This window comes from Strongylocentrotus purpuratus, unplaced genomic scaffold (genome assembly GCF_000002235.5).
Source record: "Strongylocentrotus purpuratus isolate Spur 01 unplaced genomic scaffold, Spur_5.0 spur5_scaffold_3, whole genome shotgun sequence".
NCBI lineage: Eukaryota > Metazoa > Echinodermata > Echinoidea > Camarodonta > Strongylocentrotidae > Strongylocentrotus > Strongylocentrotus purpuratus.
Window position 1 is genome coordinate 19,426,563 of NW_022145609.1, and position 23,861 is coordinate 19,450,423.

General features: G+C 38.0%; 1 protein-coding gene across 1 annotated transcript; it reads right to left on the reverse strand.

Annotated features, from left to right (window-relative positions):
• Positions 1 to 657: 657 nt before the first annotated feature.
• LOC105438981 (UPF0600 protein C5orf51 homolog) lies at positions 658 to 19,772 on the reverse strand. The gene is made up of 6 exons (XM_030996497.1): positions 19,548 to 19,772; positions 19,046 to 19,097; positions 12,866 to 12,959; positions 8,289 to 8,476; positions 4,461 to 4,578; positions 658 to 3,506 (listed from the first exon to the last, which is right to left on the reverse strand). The coding sequence occupies exons 1-6, from the start codon at positions 19,691 to 19,693 to the stop codon at positions 3,112 to 3,114; spliced, it is 993 nt and encodes a 330-aa protein (XP_030852357.1). The 5' UTR covers positions 19,694 to 19,772; the 3' UTR covers positions 658 to 3,111.
• Positions 19,773 to 23,861: the final 4,089 nt, after the last annotated feature.

Here is a 23,861-nt window from a genome sequence, read left to right on the forward strand (position 1 = left end):
ATATATACTTTATGAATTCTTAACTTCAACCATAAAGCAAGGACTACCTAATCCTAGCCCAGGGCTCCACACTAAGTTGTTTGGAAGCAGGTTTGGATTAAGCTTTTTAGAGTCCTTAGTGTACTCAATGAGCTCTGTGTTATAAAATAAAGAAATATGAAACTTATTCCATTTTACGTCATCATTTAACACGTTTTGGCTGCGTCATATCTGAACGAGTCTCAACTCAAGTCTTCCCTTTTGGAATAATACGAACACAAGATAAAAAACCTTAAAGGGATCGTTTAACAATGTTAAATCTGAGATACACGGCCCTACGTGTTATCAGTGTTTGTGATATGGTGTAATATAGAAGCCCTAAAAAAATTGCGCTTCAAAATGATCAAGAAGTGCCTCAAAAAAGTAAAAATCTTTGAGTGACCGGTTTTACCATACTCGTTTTCCCCAATAGACTGTAGTGTTATGAAAACCGTCAGGCGAACGGTTTTCAAAATTTGTAATTCCAATCATAAATATCTTGATAATCAGACAGGCGATCGGCTTGTAAAATTCATGGGGTTCCTGACTGACCTAAAGGTTTATAATTATCATTGCATCATGAGCTAAATCCAGAATTTTATTTCAGAATCTGAGACAAAGTTACCGGATCCCTTTAATCGAGAATGTATGACAGAGGGATGTATTCATCTATATTTCATCATGCACTTTCAGCGCAGTAGAGTACATGTATATATAGTAACTGCACTATACAAATTGATCTAATAATTATTATTATTCCTCTTTACCTCTACTCACACATTTTCATGAACATTCCATAATAATTTGTTGTTAAAGGGTACTGCACATTATCACATGATCACTGTGTTGCATACAATCAGTGTCACACACAAACAAGTTAATTTGGCAAGTGTAGTTCATCCTTTGACAGAGAAAAATGACAATATAAGTCACATTCAAAATTTTCAAAACACGGATCATTCATTGTGCTCCTTTATAACATACAATTTGGGCTTGCGTACAGTGTACATGTACATGAAAGGTGATTTTCTCCTTTGGCACTATCACTGGTACAAAACTTCACAAATTCATTTAAGAGTTGATGATAGAAAACGATCAACAAGTTATGTTTTATGATTATAAAGGGGACATAATTTACAAGTATGTTTTATAAAGTATCTTTCAAGACTCAATTCAATCCAAATCCAGAATGCAATTTTGGCTCCTTTTCTGCCACATTCCAAAATGACCATTGACATGTGCTTTTCTTTCACGACATGATTGAATGGAAAGTGGTTTACTACACATCACACACACCCACCCACCCACACACACATACTGGAGGGAAACTTCTATCACAATTTTTTCATATAAACAGTGTTATAGTATAATATAGTTTTACAACACATTTTAACATTCCATCTGGTCATGTAACACACAAAAGGGATACATTACATTTATATTTCATAATATAATATGGACATTTAAAGATAACCAAACTTGGGGGTAAACAAAATTTCACAGTAACTTATATTGTTTAACGAGAGCAAGAGAAGGGCTATCTCTGAGTAAATAGATACGAGTCAAATCCTTTTCGGCTCTAACCAGGGGGGTGTTTCACAAAACTTGTCATCAGTGACAAATGACGATTTGTGTTATAAGCTACTGAAATCCTTGCTTCTGATTGGTAATCAGCAGATTTGTCACTGATTTTTGTTATTTGTCATTGAAAAAAGGCTTTGTGAAACGCCCCCTAGACTGTATATTCTGCACTGTGAGTGAACCATCCAACACGATTTCAGTACCGACAATTAGATTATATGAACAAATGTTTGTTTTTTAAGTACATCAATGCCATAATCATGTCACACTACTTAATTCTCCACAAGGACAACTACATACATGTACATGCACATGTATTTACGATTCTTTCCCAATCACATCGATACCGTTTGCCTAAATATGTCTGGGCCCCGATTTACAAAGAGTTGATATCAATCACAACATATTTGCGATTGATATCAATTGCAACTATGGACAAAAGAGATACGAGACTGCAAACTTGCGATTGATTGGAGGACTTGCGATTGATTTGGATCAATCGCAACTCTTTGTAAGATGGTGCCCTGGTCTGCTTGCCTTGTGGAGGCTAGTATACCGCCGAGTGTAATTTGTTGATCAGCCTATTTGGTTTGGTTGAACTTGCTCCAGAAATTTGGAAAAGTGGCTTTGAAGCATCCCAAATAGTATGGGCAGTGATTATCTTTGAATAAATGAATGTACATGTACCAATAAATTAAGACTGACATACATTGAGTTATATATCATCATGATATAAGGTTGGCAGAAACCACTCTGTGCTAGTACAACATATCAAACAATTTCGCAAATAAAGAATGAATATTTGACAGAATATTTAAGGATCTAGATTCAGGATAGAGTGATAGACAAACATGATTGTCAGAAGAATAATGTAGGTATATTGGAACATTTATGAGTAAATAATACCTAATCGCTACACACAAATGACTCGTGTTCCAGTTACAATGATACAATTCGTCCATTGACTTGAGAGTAAGAAAGGTGTTAAGCCTGTGTTAAATGAGAAGAGGTAACGACCTTCTGGCTCTTCGCATACGATTTGTAGCTTTGTGTATGAACTGGGTCACATAGGTCAGGGGTTGAATATAATATCATAGATCATAACAATTGCACAATATTCAGTGGGCCAGGTATGGTGACATTGAAATAGAATGGAGGAGCGTATAAAGGGGGCATATCAAATAAATGTAGGAATCATTGAGGGTTAGGTACATAAGAGGAGGGCTCGGTTACTTCATACAATCAATCCTCCTTCGTAATCGTGTTACGGATGATCAAATCATCCCACCCATAGCCTACTGAGAGATATAGTTGTGACACACGCAAGGGTACATCCTCGAAGGTCAATACATGGAGCTCCAAATAGCTCTCTCCCACATACAATCTCAATGGGAGGGAACCATTTCGATGCTCCACGAGTTTGACTATAACGAACAAGAGCGACTTCCAGTGGTATCCCTGTAACTATTCATATTTTTTACTAGCTATAATATCATCCCTACACCGCCCTCTTCAACCCTGCGCGTCTAAAAGCTGCAGCAACTCGTCGGCCCGCGTGCAGTCCCAGCCGACGAACCGCAACGGCCCCTTCACGACCTCCACGTACCTCTGCAACATGCGCTTCCCGACGCTCCTTCCGTCAAACAGGAGAGTCCCCTCGCAGATGTGAATGGAGTGTCGATTGCCGGGGTGTCTCGCCTGCCAAACGTCATCCCCGGCTATATCCAAGTTGGATGCGGACTTTGTGATGGAGTTAATGTCCTCTTGAGACGTGCGGTTGTGTCCGCCCGCCATGACGGAGAGACTGGCGCCCTCATTCTGTTTCTTCTGCTTGAGGAGCGTGTGATGCCAGTAGCACATCTCGCCGGCATACATTAAAGCAAGGACATGTGTATCGGAGAAGAGCCCTGCGCAAAGAGAGTAATTAACGTGATTTGTCAAAATCAACAACATATATATACTTTGTATGTACATGTAGAAAGCAATCAACAAAGATGACTACAGATTTAGTTATCACACAGTAGTAAGTTTGTAATCCATAATTTATACAGATACATGTATGACAGAAAACAGAAATGAAACATTTATTGTGAAATTCAATTCAGTTCTGTTCAGTTCAATTCAATTCAATGTGGTTTATTGAAAATACAGATTAGAAGTCCAAGGACTAATTGCACAATGCTTACAATGTAAAAATGGTCGAACTAGGATCATCAATTGAAACAAAAATAGAAGTAAAAGATAACTTTACTATCTGTCTGAAAATTAGTTGATGTATCATTATAATGAAGTATAAAAGTCAATTTCTTTTTCATTGATTATTCCAAGATACAGGTACAGTGTACATGATTGTGTGTGAATCAAAGTGCAATGTTGGATTTAAAAGAAATATATTTCAGTAATGTTGTTCCCTACCATTCCTAATATGTGACTGCAGCATTCATAACCAATGCACTACTTTCTTGTCATACTGTATCCAATGAGATCACTGACTTTATGAACCGTGTTTCCAAAATAGGCCTGTCTTCATCAGCTTGAGTTTGCCAAATAACCCGCTATTATCAACCCGAAGCTCGAAATTGGGTTCCCCAGACCGATACGCTCATCACAAGCTACCGGTAGCCAGACGGGCGCAAATTAGCCTGATATTTCCCAAACAGCGGGATATTTCGGAAAAAAGACCAAGAATTTTTCTGGATCTTTTCTCGACCAAATATCCCACTAATTGCAACTGCGGGCTGATGAGGACGCAAACTAGCTGGATAATTTGCGATCGGGATAGTTAAAATAGCGGGTTATTTGGCAAACTCAAGCTGATGAAGCCGGGCCTATTGACAAGAGAAAAAGCGTTTATCTCTTACCTTGTTTGATCAGCGATAGAGTATCTTCAGTCAGCACCTGTGATTCTATCTGTGCCTTGTTAGTTGGTAGTCTGACGGCTAGCATGGATTCAAGATGCCTCACTCCTTCCTCCAAACACTGAAAAATATGAAGAAGTCAAAATTTAAATAACATTTGAACACATTTTTACGAACTTTATACATTTCATGTGAATATTAACTATATGCGCATGGGCAGAATGGGGTGGTGAAGGGAGATTCATTTCAAAAGCAAACCACAGTCATAGTAAAACCTGATTTGTTTGTTTTAATAATGGGACCTGTTTCACAGAGCCTTTTTTCAATGACAAATGACAAATATCACTGACAAATCTGCTGATAACCAATCAGAAGCAAGGATTTCAGTAGCTTTTAACAAAAAATGTCATTTGTCACTGATGACAAGTTCTGTGAAACGTTGCTTTGAGTATGTGTGTGCTGTGAGGTGCAAGGAGGTTTGATTACCTAACCTAAAATCATCTTGTTGTGATAACATGTACATGTGTAAATCCATTTAAATTGATTCAATGCAAAAAAAGGACTTACCCATACATGTACAGTACAGACATTAGTAGCTTTAAACAAGGCTAGCACAGTTTGAACCTCCGCAAAATGCGAAAAAATGAACAGCATCGATTTTTGTTTTCTTCTCTTTTCTGCTTCCATTTATAATTATTAATAAAACTTGAATTCGGCGTAAATATTCATAATTGAATGACACACGCCCTTAAGACTAAAACAACAACAACAACCGGTATGTTTGAACTCTGACGACCTGCCTCCAGACACTGGCAAATTCATTTTTAAATGGACAATTTTGTGTACACTGTAATTCTGTTCTAGTATTAGAGTATTTTATTGCATACTCTAATATATAACGCTTGTATCCACTGTACAAGATGCTCAAGGAGGGAATTCGTCTTGCCACAGGATATTAGCTCTAAGCTATCACCTTTGCATTTTCATTCAAGTGTTCTCTTCAAGCTCTTCGGCTACATCACTTCTTTTTTCTATATTAAATTTGTTCATATTATATGCCACAGTTCATTTTTCTGAAGGCTAGCATGGATTCAAAATACATTGTTGCTGGATTTAGAGTTTAATAGACACTGAAATTTGATATTGCTGATCATATGATCATATCAATGTACATGTATCACAAAAATATATTTATTGAACTAATCCCACACAATTTAATTGGTTCCTCCTTTCAAATAAAGGATACACTTGGAGGGTACTTCAACCTACTAGAATACAGTGCAGAATAATTGCAAAATGTAATTTACATGTACGAGATATTACATCATACAATGTAGCTCTTTCAAATTCAATTTCCTAACAGAATGTGAATTTAGCTTGCATATCTCCCTATCTCCCTATGGTAAGTCTTCATATCAACAATTTGTCCCTTCCCCCCCCCCCCCCCCTCTCTCTCTCTCTCTCTCTCTCTCTCCTTCTAGATTTGAGCTTCATCTTCATGCCATACATGCACCATCCATCTTCACTGATCCATTCACAATATGAGGTCTCTCTCCCCCTACCCCCCCCCCCCCCTCTCTCTCTCTCTCCATTGGGTTTCGCCCATATCACTTGGTATTCCTCATCTCTCTCTCTCTCTCTCTCTCTCTCTCTCTCTGTTCTTGAGCTCCATCTCCATCTCTTCATCATATCCATATAATCTTGTACATACAGTGTATTCATAGAAATACACATATCAATTTTCACTGATCCACATGTATTCTCGCCACCCTCACTCTCTCTCTCTCTCTCTTCCTCCTCCTCCTCTTCTTCTTTACATGTTTCTCTCAATTTCTGACTTTGGTGTCCCTCTCTCTCTGATTTTTGTCCCTTCATCTCATTCTACATGCTTACAAATGCATGTCTACATCTTCACTGATCCACATTCTATTAACCCCCCCCCCCCTCCGCTTCTCTCTCTCTCCCCCCCCCCCCCTCCCCTCTCTCTCCCCTCTCTCTTTCTCTCTCTCTCTCCCTCTCTCTCTCTCTCTCTCTCTCTCTCTCTCTCTCTCGCTCCCCCTCTCTCTCTCTCTCTGTCTCTCTGTCTCTCTTTCTCTGGTCTCACTCTCTCTCCCCTCCCCTTCTCTTTCTCTCTCTCTCTATCTCTCTCTCTCTGTCTTTGCCCTCCCCTGCCTAGCTCTCAATTTTCTACCTTATATAAGTTTAGATACATGTATGGTATTTCTATCTATTTGCCCCCTCCAAATTCCATCTTCATCTCCTCATTTCATCTGCATCATCTCTCTCTACAAAACATAGTCATACATGCACAATCATGTACAACATGCGCATCTCTGTCGTCGTGTCGTCGCTGATCTATCCACAATCTACGGAGGTCATCCCTGGAACCCCAATCAGTCGATAGACGAATGACAACGACACGTGCTCAGGATGCATTTGATTATCTTGACAGACAAGGCTTATGGTGTAGCCCCACTAAGTCATTCTCAAGTCACATGGTAGTACTCGGCTAATTATCCATTCCCTTGTCAAGGAACGTGGGTTCAATTATGAGATGGATTTTTGCAAGAGATCCCTGTACATAGGAGAGCGTTCCATTATTTGCTCAACTTCCAATCATATAACAAAAATACATACATGTCCCATATGAAAACAAGTTTCAATAACTACTTTGTCCTTCATCTACAAATGACAAATATCTGCCTAAACCATGGTGTCTTCTCAACTAATTTAGTTGCCACACACTTTCATTTTAAAGAAAATATAGATCATTTTTTGCTATAAAAGGCCCTGAAGCCCTTTTAACATGTCGAACCTTCATTTTTTGAAACATTTTTGTTTGCCTCTCATTTTTGTATATTGTTGATTTAGCTCTGCATTTCTATTAAACATTTTTTTTAAAGCCAAAAAATGAAAAGGTTAATTCTAATGGCATTTGAAAGATAATTCTAATTTAGAACTTCCCTCAAAATGAAAGGGCTTGAAAATGTCTTTAAGTGGGAAAATAATGATCATTAGTTGTCGAATCGACTTACAGGTGTAAGTGATTGCAATCACTAAAGTAATAGTCTAATATTCATACCCTTGTACCGAATGGTTGTACGTTTTGTGCTGCACAAAGATTCAATCACTTAAATTTTGGCCATTACAGGTAGTGGGTCATTGATGTAAACAAATAATCATGTACCCTTTACAGCTCATTTTATGTACAGTATGTTATTATTTTACCAAAGAAAAAAAAGAAGTCAGTCAGTCACTCAATAGTGGCTGACAATGGAGTCAAGAGAGGCAACGGGTTTCCTAGCATAATTTGAATATTAGGACACTGCTAACGTATAAATTTCACACATAGGACATATGTGACATGTTCATAATTCCTGCATAGTTCCAGAGAGTTCGATGTTGGCTGCAAATGGGACATACTACCTTTAAAGCTTTGTAAGCTCTTGTAACCTGAATGTCACATTTTTATGGGGATTACACTCTTTTTTTTGCAGACATCTTTGATACTGTACTTTGAAATAGCATAACATTTGTCACTCCTCCAACAGTACACCTTTTCTCTAAAAATCACCCTACTCTATTACCCCACATATCCTATCCCCCAGTATTTATTGATCAATTTTATTTTCTAATACAGTCAAACCTGCTTTACTTTAGTGACCACCTGTCTATAAAGACCACATTTTTTGTTTCCCTTGAAAATGGTTTGTTATTGAAACATGTACTAAAGGAACCCGTCTTCAAAGACCACCTGTCTACTAAACAACTTTTTGTGTTTCCCTTGGGCGGTCATTATAGACAGGTTTGACTGTACCACCACCAACCAACCTGCATGAATTGCGTGAGTTCATCTTTGACCCGTTCTGTCTGCTCATAGAGAGTGTTACAGTACATGTACATCAGGGCTCCTTTCCTCCAGTGCAGGCACTCCACAAAGTCCTTGCCAAGGATGTCCATCGGCAGAGAGAAGTCCCCAAAGACCTTCTTAACGAGATCGACCGGTCTGGCGTACAGGTCTGTAGATGGTTGGAATATGAAGGAAAAAATGAAAAGATATGTTGATAAAGATAACCTGACTCAGTTATCAGTATAGTATGAAGCATATAATGACTGAACTTGACAATCCAGAGAGAAATCCCCAAAGACCTTCTTAACGAGATCGACCGGTCTGGTGACAGGTCTGTAGATGGTGGGAATATGAAGGAAAAATGAAAAGATATGATATAATAATAGAGATAATCTGACTCGGTTACAAAATTCAGTTTTTTATCTCAGTATACTGTACATGTAGTATGAAGCAGATAATGACTGTCTGGCATACAGGCCTGTAGATGGTTGGAATATGAATGAAAAAATGAAAATATAATTAAGATACATGTATGATATAAAGATAATCTGACTCTGATACAAATTCAGTTTTAATATCTCAGTATAGTATAAAGCCCAAATTCACAAAGGAGGTTTAACCCATGGTTTAAATCTTCATTTACATATTACCCATGGTCTAAATTTAAAGCAAAATAAGCATGACACTGTCAGAGGTCCAATATTAGGGGAAAAATATTACAAAAACATTACTAATATTAAACAAAACCAAGTCGATGCCCTTGGACACTTCGGTAAGGCATTAATCCTCATTACCAAGTCCTTAGGACAGGTTTTAAAGCCGTTGGTCCCCTGGTTGTTCACTTTAATACAAGCGTATCAAATCATAAATGCTTTCCTAGCTGTGGGGTAAAACAATCATCAACCATCATCATGTCTGTCCCTGGGCAGAGGCATAATAGAAATGTTGTCCATGTTACATGCACTATGAGTATTTTAAATGTTTTTCCACAAGAAAAGTCTGTTCCAGTCACTTCATGACCACACTGCACATGGAAAATTTCCATAATAATCTCAAATAACAAAATATCAAATTGTCTTATTCTTTGTTTGATACTTATGTTAAACTTTCTCTTTGTCTATACATGCACAGTATCATGTGTCTCTCCAGCATACTTGTTATGAATATTTGAAGACAATATTACCCTATAAAGAACATTCAAGGATATCATGTCTCTCCTGTTCCAAACACAGTATGGTCTCTGAGACTCCTCAGCCACATTTATTCCCTAGCTGGAAAAATTCTCATTTTCAGCAAGCCTAATTCAGAGATGCACGGTGAGAAGGGTGCAAAGTCATACAAAATTGAAACACTCGGTGTGGAAAGAATATCATGAATAATAATATCCATTGGCGCCTAGGCTTGAAGGTGATGAATGATGCAGTACACAGACACGCTTCAACACTGGCAGATCAGGGTCTTGGGCCGGTGTACAACAAGACCATGCTTCCCTTTGACACTGACCAAAGTGGTATACATGTAAATTCTAGCACACAAGATTGTTAAAATGTGTCACCCCCCCCCCCCTTCTCCTTGGAGGTGATGACGTTTTTTTAGCTTGTCAAGGAATTGTTGAGCTACACTGCCTACACAGTACATTTAAAATCAAATCACAAATCTTGATGACCCCCCCCCCCCCCATCCCCCCACCCCCACCCCATTGGCTATTTTTGTTTGGAGGGGGGGGGGCAGGGGCTTGACAGTAAATTCTAGCAAGGCCCTCTTGAAATTGACTTTAAGAACCGGTACATTACATCACATGTTGGACTTTTGTGTCAACCTGCATCTAACAAAGACATTTTAATTTGGTATTGAACCCTCTACTGAATATTATGAAAGATATGTGGATTACTGTACATGTACATGCAAGATGCAATTCACTCAAAGCATCCAGAGACAATGCTTTCTGTGTGGGAAGCTCAAATCATTTTTTTAAATTCATCAAATTTTCATTACCGGTATATTTTCTTGTGTACATGTACATGTACATGTATCTCTACTGGTGATAAAGCAGATGCTTTATTCATGTTAAGACATTTTAAATGCCACTTCCCTTGATGAAAAGAAAACCTGTCATTCTTTTTTTCTCCAAAAGAGCCAGTGACACAATACACATGTATATAAATTGTTGTTGACATTTTCTTGCACCCATAATATATGTAAATTGCTTTTTCACAACATGTATAGTGCAAAATACCTTGACATTTCGTAACTTGTTCATGCTAAACCTCTCTCCACTCCTCCATTTCAATTTTTGCTGATGTTTGAATTATTGCTTGCAAATCTCGTCACTTCCAAGCAAAAGCAATTTCTACATACAGTATGATGCCTAGGCATTTGTTGTATAAAGCTATGACATCTCAATCTGGCCCATATGATTTCAGATAGGTGTTCACTTTTGCAAAGGGCCATTTTTAAGCTTGCTCATCATTCTGCAGGAAAGCATTTAATAAGTGGAAAATTACGACAATATGGAAATTTACGACATTGTGACAATTTCAACATTCAGACCAGCATTTTCTTCAACACAAGTTGTTGCTGACCAGTCAGAAAAGCAAACTCCAGCACACAGCCTTTTCCCCTTCACAACTTTCATCTATCCCTTTAAAACAGACACACACAGAAAATAAATTTACAAAATCGATAGAAGAGCTACATGTAAGATGGATAATTTTCATATAATTTAGTCTGAAAACAATATCCCTAATAACATTATAGGTCAAATATTGGAAGTACTGTAATCAAAATAACCTTGTCCTTCTCACCAATATAGTGCATTTACACTGTAAGCAAAAATCATGGATTTTTCTCACAATAAGTCACATTCAGGCTGTTGCTCAGCAACCACCAGCAAATCAAAATCAAAATATCCACCTCTGGAGTGTTTTTTTTTTTTAAATACATGTATGTACCTGCAGAAAGTTAAAACATCACAATTTTTTAGTGTAATAAAAGGCCTGCCCTCAAAACATCAGTAAATGATTCAAGTTTCTAGACACAAGACTTCTGTGCAATTGCATGGATGCAGAGCAGCAAAATGACGAGCAGTGTAAATGACAGTCTACAAAATTGAAAATTTTGAAAATGGTGTTTGGGCTGTGTGAATACATTCATGAATACATTCATGTATGGTACTGTGCATGACCTTCACACAGTTTTAAAACCAATCTTCAAAAATGATTAATTATGAAACATCACTTGATGGAAGTTTCATTATGAAAACAAGCAGTTATGAAAGAAAAAAATAAAGCAAATGGTACCTACATGTATAGGTGTTCAACATGTAGTGGATAAATATCCATGAAGCATGTACTGTATATAATATTTCATAATAGCTTTTCTAGTTAATATGCATTAAGCCATCAGAAATGTCAACCACCAAACCACTTTAATCCATCCCTGACAATCATACAATATCACTCACCTAGATTCTACGCAGGGTTCATAAAACAAAATATTCAGACAACAATCGGCTACGTGTGTTGGCATGTCGACGGGCTACAAATACGAGAACATTTGACAATATCTTCTGGCCCAATCACAATCAATGAGAAAATGTTTTTGGATAAACATTAAGGACCAACAAATGGAAATGATTTTCAATTGTCATTTACAGTAAGAGGGATTCATCATTTTTTTAATTAATGCCTTGACAAAAAGGCAGTCAAAGGGCCATAGAGATAAAAATTGAGTATGATACACGTAATCTATCGTATTCATATTTTGGTGCTCTGACTTTTGCTCCAGCTACATGTATAATTCATTAGGGCTAGGGTTGCGATTGGAATTTAGATTACATTTATGGTTAGCATTAGGATTATGGTCCGTCCAGAAAGTTGGGGCAAATTTTTTGACATACCAGAAGTGAGAAACTATGCCTCCTATCAACTGTAACAATGTTTGCTCAAATTGAGTTTTGCATAAAAAGCATTGCCAACTATCTTCAGAAGTACCCAAGCGTCATGGTGAATTAATATTATGGACCCAAAGTTTACACTGTATGTAATGTTACATGTATATGAATATGGTGTCCATGTAACGCTAGTTACAACAAGAAATGGGTATGAAGCAAAGATTTTGAAGAAAAGCAACTGAAACAGGAACGATTCTGGCAGGGCACTACTATATTCAATGCATTCAAATCTTCAACAAATAATGTCATCTTCCATGTGCAGTAGAAGATGTCATACCTACGTTACATGGACACCATCATATTTTTTACCCCAACTTTATGGAATGACCCTTACAGATGTACAAGTTTGGGTTCAGGGGAGGGTTAAGTATTCTCTTGCCAACTGGTAATTTTCTGTCATCCTACTTACCAACATGGAAAAAAAATACATGGGGGCTCGGGGCGAATTAGCCCCCAAAATGCCAAAAAGAGCCCCCAAAATTCATAAAAGAGCCCCCAAAATTTGCATAGAGTTCAATGCAAAACAAATTAATGAGTGTTATTTTCATGCAAGCAAGCTTGAAAAGTAGCCTCCAAAATTTGTTCAATAATTTTTTTCCTGCTTACCCATTAGTTTGGTCATCCTGGCCCTTCCATCAGCCAATGGGAATTCATCTTCTACCAGCTGATTTTCTTCCAAGAAAGTCACGTCTAGCAGGATCTGCAATAGAGAATTATAACAGTCAAAGGTAAAGACCAGTTTTGGAAACGCCCCCCTCTCAAAAAATGAAATGGAAGCTCTTATCACCAATCACATGAAAGAATGTTTTGACTAATACATGTACATGTACATGATGATAACAAATTTACTGGGAAATTGCCTACTAATTGATATATTTGGTAAATTAGTTTATCTATTGGGACCAAATATATAATACGCATGTGTCGCACACGTGTGCGTAGTCCCATATACATCTTTCTGTGTACAGTGCTTGTAACTTTACGAAGACTGGGCCAAATTTCTTATAATTTTGATGATTCCAGAACCTTGCAGTACGCACCAATACTTACAATGTACATGTGCTAGATGATCAACCTTTTCTGATCGAATCCACAACGTTTCTTTCACAATGCAATCGCATGACCAGAACTGGTCTTTATCTTTATTATTAAAGCAATAATTTTAAAAGGAGATATAAAACCTTATTACTCAGTAAATACATTACCAATATTTCGTCAGGTTTTTTTTTGTCTTGGTCTTTGTAATGTAAGTAAAAAGTTGTTCTTTCTTTCACAATGCAATCGCATGACCAAAACTGGTCTTTATCTTTATTATTAAAGCAATAATTTTAAAAGGAGATATAAAACCTTAATACTTAGTAAATATATTACCAATGTTTGATCAGGGTTTTTTTTTTGTCTTTGTCTTTGTCTTTGTAATGTAAGTAAAAAGTTGTTCTTGTTTTTGTTTTGTGTCAATCTTATGAATATCTATGCTTATACATGTACTTATGCTGTAAATTTCCAATCTGGTCCTATACTCTCATCTTATCCTAATTTCAAATTTTCAGTTTCAGATTTTGTGTAGGTGGCAGCACTAATGAGGCATTTCCTTTCTAGCTGTCTCCTCATTCTCATAAATGCTCACTTTTCCCTATATTTTGTCCAGACTACCTTTATGATGTATATCTTTGTAATGTACAGTGTATGTTATTTTGTCTTTGTATGTATGCGATATTTGTATGTTATTTTATCTAAATGTATTTATGATGAATGAAATAAATTGGACTATCTATCTATATATCTATCTATCAATAAGTCGTAAAAGTAATAATGATATTTATAATTAAAACAAAATGATGATTTAGGAGGAGAGGGAGTGCACGACAATAGTTGTGAGGTGGGGGAGGGGGAGGGGAAAAATCTTGTACGGCTCACATCAGGGCTCCACAGCCTCCACACTAACTTTTTTTGAAGGGGGACCGGATAATTTTGATGTTTTCAACTGTTTGTATGCACGACCCTTATGTTAAAAAAAGAATCTGCCATTTTCAGACTTAGATTTTGGGCACCCATGCATCCCAGCTACATGTACATTAGGTGCCTTTTAGTGTTGAGCCCTGCTTACATGTACAGATTGGCGACTTTTTTTAAAAGTTACAAAAAAATTAGCACTGATAAAAATGTTCTTCTGAACTTCATGTAATATGTGTACAGGTGCATGTACATGTACATTATGGTCAAATGTGTGCTATGATAGAGATCAAGCTATCATTTGAAACATGATTATGAACAGTTTTTGAGCGTCAAGTACATTGTAACGCCTGGCTGGAATGCTCCCTAGGGAGTTGAGATTATGCACACAATGTGTGCGGGCAAGCACTGAATCCAACGGCCAGGTAATATCTGTAAAGCGCTTTATAGGGACAGTCATTGTATTAAGCGATATATAAAAGCGGAATATTATTATCATTAATGAAATAACATTTTAAAGGTCAAACTAAAACTAATCTTCATTTTTGTTTGTACATGTATTTTAAAATTGCTCAAATTGATTCTTGAACATTCGATCAGTGAAAGTTTTATTTAAAGCCCACCAATACTAGTGAACAGGAGGGATTATACCACCCTGCAAGGTCACTTGGTAGGTGGTTATCTCATCAAATCAGCTCTCAACATAAGAAAAAGAGGATCATGATGTATCAATGGTCACCGATCATGCATTGTGTGTTATATATGTATAGAGGGAGCAAGTAGCTATAAGTAGTGCAGTGTGGCTTTAATAAACAAGAAACTTCAGAACATACATGTATGCAAACTTATTTTCCAAGGTAATTCGACCAAACCAAGAAGTTATGATTTCTTTTGGGGGACATACTTATCAGATTGTTAACATTTATGCCAACTTGATGCAATTAATATAAATCTACATCATGTACAATGTAGGCATACAGGCCTACAATACATACATGTACTACTGTACAGTATCTAGAAAGGCTGCAATTGGGTGTATAAACTGCCTCATGTAACATTATAATTTTCAGAAATCCTTCAAACAGATGCCTTTCATCTTGTTCCCTACCAGGAGTGACTCAGCATGACAAATACCACGTACTCTCTTGGATATGTCAAGGAGTCAAGGAGCAGACCAGCTATGGGACGTCGTCCCAACTCTCCCAGTTCATTATACATGCAGTGCATGCGTGACACACCAAAACCCACTACAATTTCATCGGCGTCCTGTATTACTTTACATTTAAATGTATTCTCATATTTGTCCCAGACATGTACAGCAGATTATCCTCGTAAAATTCAATATAGATGTTCATGTACACATGTATATAAATACTTAAACAGACTTCTTTATTTTGTAATGTATCATATATACTCAGTATATAATCTTTGTATTCTTTTGTTTCCAAGGTGCGATTTAAAATCACTGTTGTGTTTATCAAATAATAATTAGAAAAAGAAGAAGAGGAAGACAACAAATAATGATAAGAATGATTATGATGAGTACTACAACATGTACTTCTAAAGTTCTAATACTGCTACTAAGTACCGGTACTAATAAAAATAACAATTTTTTTTTTTACCTAAATCGCTATAAATACCTCTTCTCTCTCTCTCTCTTGATATGTCAAGGAGTCAAGGAGCAGACCAGCTATGGGACGTCGTCCCAACTCTCCCAGTTCATTATGCAGTGCATGTGTGACACACCAAAACCCACTACAATTTCATCAGCGTCCTGTATTACTTTACATTTAAATGTACATGTACATGTATTCTCATATTTGTCCCAGATATACCGGTACTACATGTACACTGTACATGTACAGCAGAAAATGATTATTGTGTTGAATTAAACATACGGTACAGATATATGTAGACCTCCAAATTTTTCGATATTATAGTACTCAGTAAGTGATCTTTGTATTCTTTTGTTTCCAAGGTGTCATTTTAATTCACTGTTTATTTGATAAGTAGTACTACTACTCCCATTGATAATAATAATAACAAAAACAACAACAAATATTTTTTTAAATAATAATGATAATGAAAAAGAGATGTGAATATTATCATTAATGGGGGCCAATTTTTTTAGACATACATGTACTCTAGTGATTAAAATTAAAAAAAATTTAAAAAATTGACCAAGGAAATCAATGACATTATTTTCTTAAATCATTATTTCAATCACTGCTGGTGTTTAAAAAAAGAGTTACATGTACTTTACATGCATCATCATTCATCAGTGACACATGATGTGTATGTTTATGTAAAAGGTTTTATGAAACCAATGTGAGTACATGTACATGTACATACATTAGTGAGCAGAATAGCTTTTAGTGATTTTCCATAACATTTTAATGACAAGCTTTAGTTAATTCTAAATCAATATTGATACTACACGTGTACATTAGAGTGGACTTACCCTTTCAGAATTACATTAATATTAAAGATACAACCGTATCTCCCTTTTGCAGCCAACATAAAATTCTGTAGAACTTTGCAGGGATTATGAATACCGGTATGTCATAGGAGTCATTCAATGTTGAATCATCCAATGGTTTTAACCTGACCGTTTTTTTATTTCGATGAAACTTAGTGTGATCTCACAGCACCAAATAAACCAAATTTTAGGTCAATTGGGTGAGGGGTTTGGGAGATATATACGTAGCCCATCCAAATTTGAGATTTTTGGCAAAAATGGGGGTTGCCGTCTGCCTTTGAACCCTTGTATCTCAGGAACTAATGGGTCAATCTTCAAAAAATTGGTATTGTTGGAAAGGGAAATATTCATAATTCCTGCAAATTTGATGTTGGCTGCAAAAGGGACATACAGTGTACATGTAGTTTCTTTAAAAGCAAACATTTATAAGAACAGTAATCAAATGAGCCTGGGCTACTATCTCTGTGTATTATAACTTAAATATATTGGTAAATTCAATATGGCAGCTTTCATGAATCGTATTAGACAACAACATTCGTCAAATCTCGACAAATAATCATATATTGTCAAATTGCAAACAAAACACGATTATAGACGGAAATACTGTATGAATGTAAGTACTACTTTTCTACACATATAGTTACGTTTAAAGCAGTTTTGAATGTGAAATGTGTCTTTTTCATCGGAAATTTTCATAAGACAAAATCAAGAGGATTGAGGATTCTCCATGTACAGTAGTACTTGTAGAAAATGCACCTCTTTCACTGGCTTACCGGTGACTATTATATCTCATACATGTACATAAATTGTCATTCACCGATTGGTCAAAACTATATCACATGACAAGGAGCATCTCGATCTATCATTGCAACGTTCTATCAAACCCTGTGATAGTAATCCTAACCTCTCTGCGTCTTTGCGCACACACACACATAGAGCGTAAAAGATTTCAAATGCCCTCCAGCGCGCACCTCACAAGCCATGCAATTTACGCTGAGCCGCAGTAACTGCATTATCTTTAATACTGCAGTACATGTACATGTACAGTATAGATTGAATTTCCGTATGTTGGTTTTCTTTTAGCGTTAGATATTTGAAACTATTTTGAACTTTAAAAGACTGTAAATAACTAAAATATTACTGTGAGGAGCAGACTCTTGATATTGGATTTCTTTTCTAGACCTATTCATGAATCAATGAAAAGGACAAGGTATGTACGTGTATAAAACAAATATGGACTGCTCTGTAATGGTGGAGGAAATTATCACTCCCTCATTGGTGTTCATACCGGCCCTTCTATCAACCAAGAGGCGAAGCCGAAGCCGAGGGGGTGACAGAAGGGCCGATATGAACACCATCGAGGGAGTGATAATTCCCACCATCATCCTCATGAGCAGTCCATATTTGTATACTAGCACTGGATACCACACAATTTTGTCACTTTATTTCTATATTTTTTGTTACGTTCCCTTCTTTAAAGACCGTCACCACTACTGGGCCAGAAGGGATTAGACCACACAGCGAGGTCACTGACACTTGGCTATCTCATTAACTCAGCTCTCAACTAACATAAGAAAAAGAGAATTATGGGGGTCCAACAGGCACTGATTGGGGAAGTTTTTATATAGAGGGAGCAAGTAGCTACAAGTAGGACAGTGGGGCTTTAAATCTTTCTCATTGTCCTTCTTTCTTTCTTTCTTTCAAGTTCTTGTTTCTTTCTATTCCTTGTTGTAACTTGTGTATTTAATAACATCTACATGTACAGTACATGTATTGTCTGAAAAGAGATTTTTGCTCGTAAAGTGTTTGTTCCTTCGTGTATTCAATTCATTTTCATAAAAAACACAGCAAAAGCAAATAAACATACAAGTAAAGTATACTAAAGCAGAGAATGTTCAGTTTAAATGTATATATGGTAACTTCAAATGAAATACATGTAGGAGAACAAAGGACAAGCCATGGTGGCCTTGTTTAAAAAAGTTCCTCTGAATATTATAATACTGAGTAATAATATAAGTTAAAGATACAGTCAAACCTGCTTTAGTGACCACCTGTCTACAAAGACCACCTGTCTACAAGGACCCCATTTTTACTTTCCCTTGAAAATGGTATCTCATTGAAACATGTACTAAAGGAACCTGTCTACAAAGACCACTTTTTGTGTTTCCCTTGGGCGGTTGATATACATGTAGACAGGTTTGACTGTATCACAAAAGACTGATAAACACAATATCAAGCAAACAATTACAAAAACGTGTGAAATAATGTAAAATTGTAATACATACTTTAATTTTATACAAGTGTAAATTCACTAACTAATCTAAGAAACAAATATGGAAAACATGTCATCTCACCTGAGTGAATTCTTTAAGAGCTTTTTTCACAATTCCTTCTGTGTCAGGGCTCCTGAAGATCGAAATTGAGAGAAATAAAAACATGAAAGCACAAGAAGGTTATTCTTTTATCAGGAGATAAACACTCCTCCTCCCCCTCCCCCTCCCCCTCCCCCTCCTCCCCCTCCTCCTCCCCCTCCCCCTCCTCCCCCTCCTCCTCCTCCTCCTCCTCCTCCTCTTCTTCTTCTTCGTCGTCATCTTATTATAATTCTTCTTCTTCTTATCCTCCTTCTTCTCGTCCTTCTTCTTCTTCTCCTTCTAATTAAATTTCTTGTAAAAATAAAAAGTACTAAGAGTACACTGCAACATTCACCTGCACTCGCGAGAATTGCAGTGCAGCATGCAGCATGCAGTACACAGCTCAGTGCATGATATGCCAGCCTGCAGGGCGCGGCGGCTTACGCCAGGCAGCGGCCGTGTACTGCTGCTGCGCTCATGATCTGTGAGTTTGAATTCAACTTACTGTAAATCAGCCATGTATTTTTCAGCTACTGCTTGAGACTTAAGAATAACCATCTGATCTTTCGGAAACCGTCTGCACATATCTCGACAAAGTAATGATATCGATGAAAATGCCGATATCAGTTCGGCGACATCGAAAGAAGTCATTTTGCTGTTGTTTCCAAGTCTTTGCTCCGCTGACTTAGCCGGTTTTGTGAGAAGTACCCGAACCTGTGTACTGTATAGAAATAAAGAGAAAATCGTTTCCGGTAATAACACACAAGTCTCTTTGCATGATGCATCGTAAATTAATTTTACGAGTAACTTTCTTCCCTCTCAAATGATTTCGTAATATCATTGATATGGTTTTGAATCTAAAGTTTATCATAATCAAGATAACAATCGAAACAAATAATTAATTCCGATCAATCTAGAATCTGCATAAAAATTTTCAAATAATATTTTTTCGGTCGACGAAGGAGCATGCTATAAATTAGCCTTGAAAACAGACCACGGCATTTCGGTGGACGGACCATTTCAGTTCATGATTATACAAATAATAATTATACAATAATTCTGACTATTTTTCAAATAAAACCAAACGAATAAAAAGAAAATGGTGGGAAGGCGAGGGGAAGGGAGGTGAGGGGGCCAACAAAAAATGGCACTTCCTGCCTCCTGGAAGAAAAAGGGGGACAAAGGAAAACCTCCTACACTACAGCGCGACAACACTCTTTAGACATTGGTATATCAGGGATTTTTTCAATATTATTTTGTTTCTCTCTTTACATGGTCCAAGATACTGCTTAGGAACATCTTTCGCAGTTGAGTGTGATGGTCGAAATACTAATTTGCGAGCGAGCGACAGGCGCGGATCCAGGGGGGCGAGCGGGCCTTGCCCCCCCCCCCCCCCCCCCCCCCGGCAAAAAAAAAAGAGAGCGAGAGAAAGAAGGAAACGGAAGGAAAAGGGAAAGAAAGAAGAGGAAGAAGAAAATAAAAATCGGTAAAAGAAGGAGATCGGGCGGAAGGTCCTTGACTCCTCCCCCCCCCCCCCCCCCCCCGCCCCGTCAAAAAAAAAGAGGGGAAGGAAGGATAGGGAAAGAAAATAGGAAAAAAAGGAAGAAGAAAAGAAAAGAATTAAGGGGGATATCAGTTGCAATCATGGATCGGGGAGAGGAGGGGGGGGGGGGCAAAAGGGCCTTGCCTCTCCACCGACCTCGACCCCGCCAAAGAAAAGAGAGAAGGAAGGGAAAGGGAACGAGGAGAGCTAAAAACGAACAAGAAAGAGGAAGAAGAAAAGAAAATGGTGGAAAGAAGGGGAAATCAGTTGACATTACGCCAACAACGTGTGGATCGGGGTGCCGAAAGGACCGTTGCCCCTCCCCCCCCCCCCCCATCAAACCTAAAAGAGAGAGGAGGAAGGGAAGTGAAAGGAAAAGAAGAGACAAAGGGAAGGGAAAAAAGACAAAGAAGTAAGGTAAGGCGAGGTCAGTTGCGATTTAGTCGCCAACAAGGTGTAGTTCGAGGCGGGGGATGGGGGGGGGGGAGATGGGGGGATGCTCTGGCGTACGGATGGGAGTGGGGTGTCCACCCCCCCCCCCCACAACAAAAATACCCCCCCCCCCCCCAAAAAAAAAAAAAAAAAAAAAAATATATATATATATATATATATATATAAATAAATTAACAAAAATAAAATAAAATAAAATGTTGTTTTTTTCTAATTTGATACCGGTAATTTACAAATGTTGCTGAAATGACATAATTTTCCGAGATTTTTCCTCACTTTTTAGTTGATTATACTTTTATATTTTACAAATTCCTAAAATTACCTTTCAGGCGAGAAATGTGCTTATTTAGAGGCTTACATGTCAGGGCCCGCGGAACGGCGGGGCTCGGGGATCTAGAGCTTCCCTCCCACTTTTTTGAAAAAAAATAAAATGGGTACTTATCAGAAGAAGAAAAAAGGCCCCTCCTCCTTCTCCCCTTTTCTCCTCCTATATATTCCTCCTCCCCCTTCTCCCCAAGCTTTGCTCCGCCTATTTAGCTCCTCCTTGTTCGATCTTCTCCAAGCGCGTAGCCAGGATTTCATTTTAGGGGGGGCGGTAGCTGAGCACGCAAAGCGTGCGAATCACTTAAAGAGCGCGCACCCTATGGGGGTGGGTGCAGGGAGGGGGAGGAAGCTTTGAAAGAAGACGATTCGTTGTACCTTTCTCGACTCATAATCCTTGTCTGAATTCAGTCCCTCCCCTCTCTCGCGCGAAGCTTTGACGTTTCATTAAATTATTAGAGAAAGAAGACGATTCGTTGTACCTCTCTCGACTCTTAATCCTTATCTGTATTCAGTCCCTCCCCTCTCTCACGCGAAGCTTTGACGTTTCATTAAATTATTAGAGAAAGAAGACGATTCGTTGTACCTTTCTCGACTCTTAATCCTTGTCTGAATTCTGTTCCCCCCCCCCCCCCCCCTCTCTCGCGCGAAGCTTTGACGTTTCATTAAATTATTAGAGAAAGAAGACGATTCGTTGTACCTCTCTCGACTCTTAATCCTTATCTGTATTCAGTCCCTCCCCTCTCTCGCGAAGCGTTGACGTTTCATTAAATTATTAGAGAAAGAAGACGATTCGTTGTACCTTTCCCGACTAATATTTCTTAATTTAAACTCAGTTTCCCCCTTCCCGCGCGAAGCGCGGAAGCTTTGACGATTCATTGTACCGCTCTCGACTCCTTTTCTCTTTTTCTTCCTACGTCCTCTTTCTTTTTTTTTCTTCTCTTTCTCTCTCTCTTTTTTTTGGCCGGCTCTTTGGGGGGCGACCGCCCCCACCGCCCCCCCCCCCCCTGGCTACGCGCCTGATCTTCTCCTCCTTTTTTTCGTCCTCTTCTCCCTCTTTTTCTTGTTCTTGTTCTTTTTTTACCTGTATTCTATTCAAGATTTATTAATAGAGGATAACATGAGCATTTTTCCTAAAGTGCAATCATATTTTCTGTTATGCATTTTATTATGAACACAACGTTTATTGAGTCCGGTAAATTTTCGATTTCCCCAAAGATTTACTCAAATCTCATCTATTAGTAGGTGGCGCTGTTCATAACTTTTGAATGCCCCGATCAACATGTTATAGTTCCGCGGGGTGAAGCGCGGCCGAAAATTTAACTTCGAGTCAGACAACCTCGATCAGCAAATAGCACCGGAAATAGCATTGTTCTTAAATGATTTATATGATCATTACAATCGCATAATAACTTATAATTGCTATGGGTAGTATACAATAATTTTATTGTTAGGTATTTATGGAAAGTCTCTTTGCAATCGTATCGTTACAGTTGTAACTGTTTATATTTTTCAATAATTTTTATATATTACTTTCAATAATGTTCTATTGAAGAAAATACAACAAAATGTTTCCCCTCATAAGCAGTGGCGGATCCAGGGGGGGGGGCCGAAACGGCCGCGGCCCCCCTATTGGCGGCGCAAAAAAAAAAGAGAAAAAAAAAGAAAGGAGAAGAGAAGAAAAAAAGGAGAAGAGAAAAGAAAAGAGAAGAGAAAAGAAAAGAGAAGAGAAAAGAAAAGAGAAGAGAAAAGAAAGAAGAGAGAGAGAGAAAGAAAAAAGAAGAAGATACCCCCCCCCCCCCCCCACCTCACTCCCACTCCGGGGTCGGAGGGACCGATTTTGTGTTCCCAAATTTCCGATAAAGGGTTACTTTTCACGCAACAAAGTCCGGCCCGTAATAGTACACACAAATCCGGCCCGCACTGACATTACACACCGAAGATAAAGGGGTGCTTGAGAGAGGGAACATACATGCGCGTACCCTAGATAACACTGAGTGGGTGGGGGGGGGGGTAGGGGGGAGGTGGGAAGGGGAAGAAAAAAGTCGGGTGAGAAAGGGGGAAAGACAAGGAAATGGCGCTAAGTGACAGTAACGACGAATATTAGGGAAAACTGTAATCGGGAGATTTGGGGTCATTCCAGAAGGCTTGGAAAACGTTATTGAATAGAGGGGCCGGGCCGCGTTATTTTTTTATGCGGCACAGATTGGGGCATGGCGCGTGTTAAACCTATGGGAAGTACGTTCTTTCCCTTCTGAATAGTGTCTGCACGTACGTGAGACTAGTCATGTTAGCTAGCGCATTAGCGCTGCGAAGAAGTTTGTATATCCATCGCGAACTATGTGTTTAGATAACATTCCTCTTCGTTTAAGTTAGTTAAGTTTTATTGACTAATTATTGTGAAATTCTCCTTATTGACGTGCTGCCTCCACTTCAGATTTCCAATTTGATTGTAATTGTTGATGTAATGATTTTCCATGCGGTAGTGGATTAAATGTAACACTA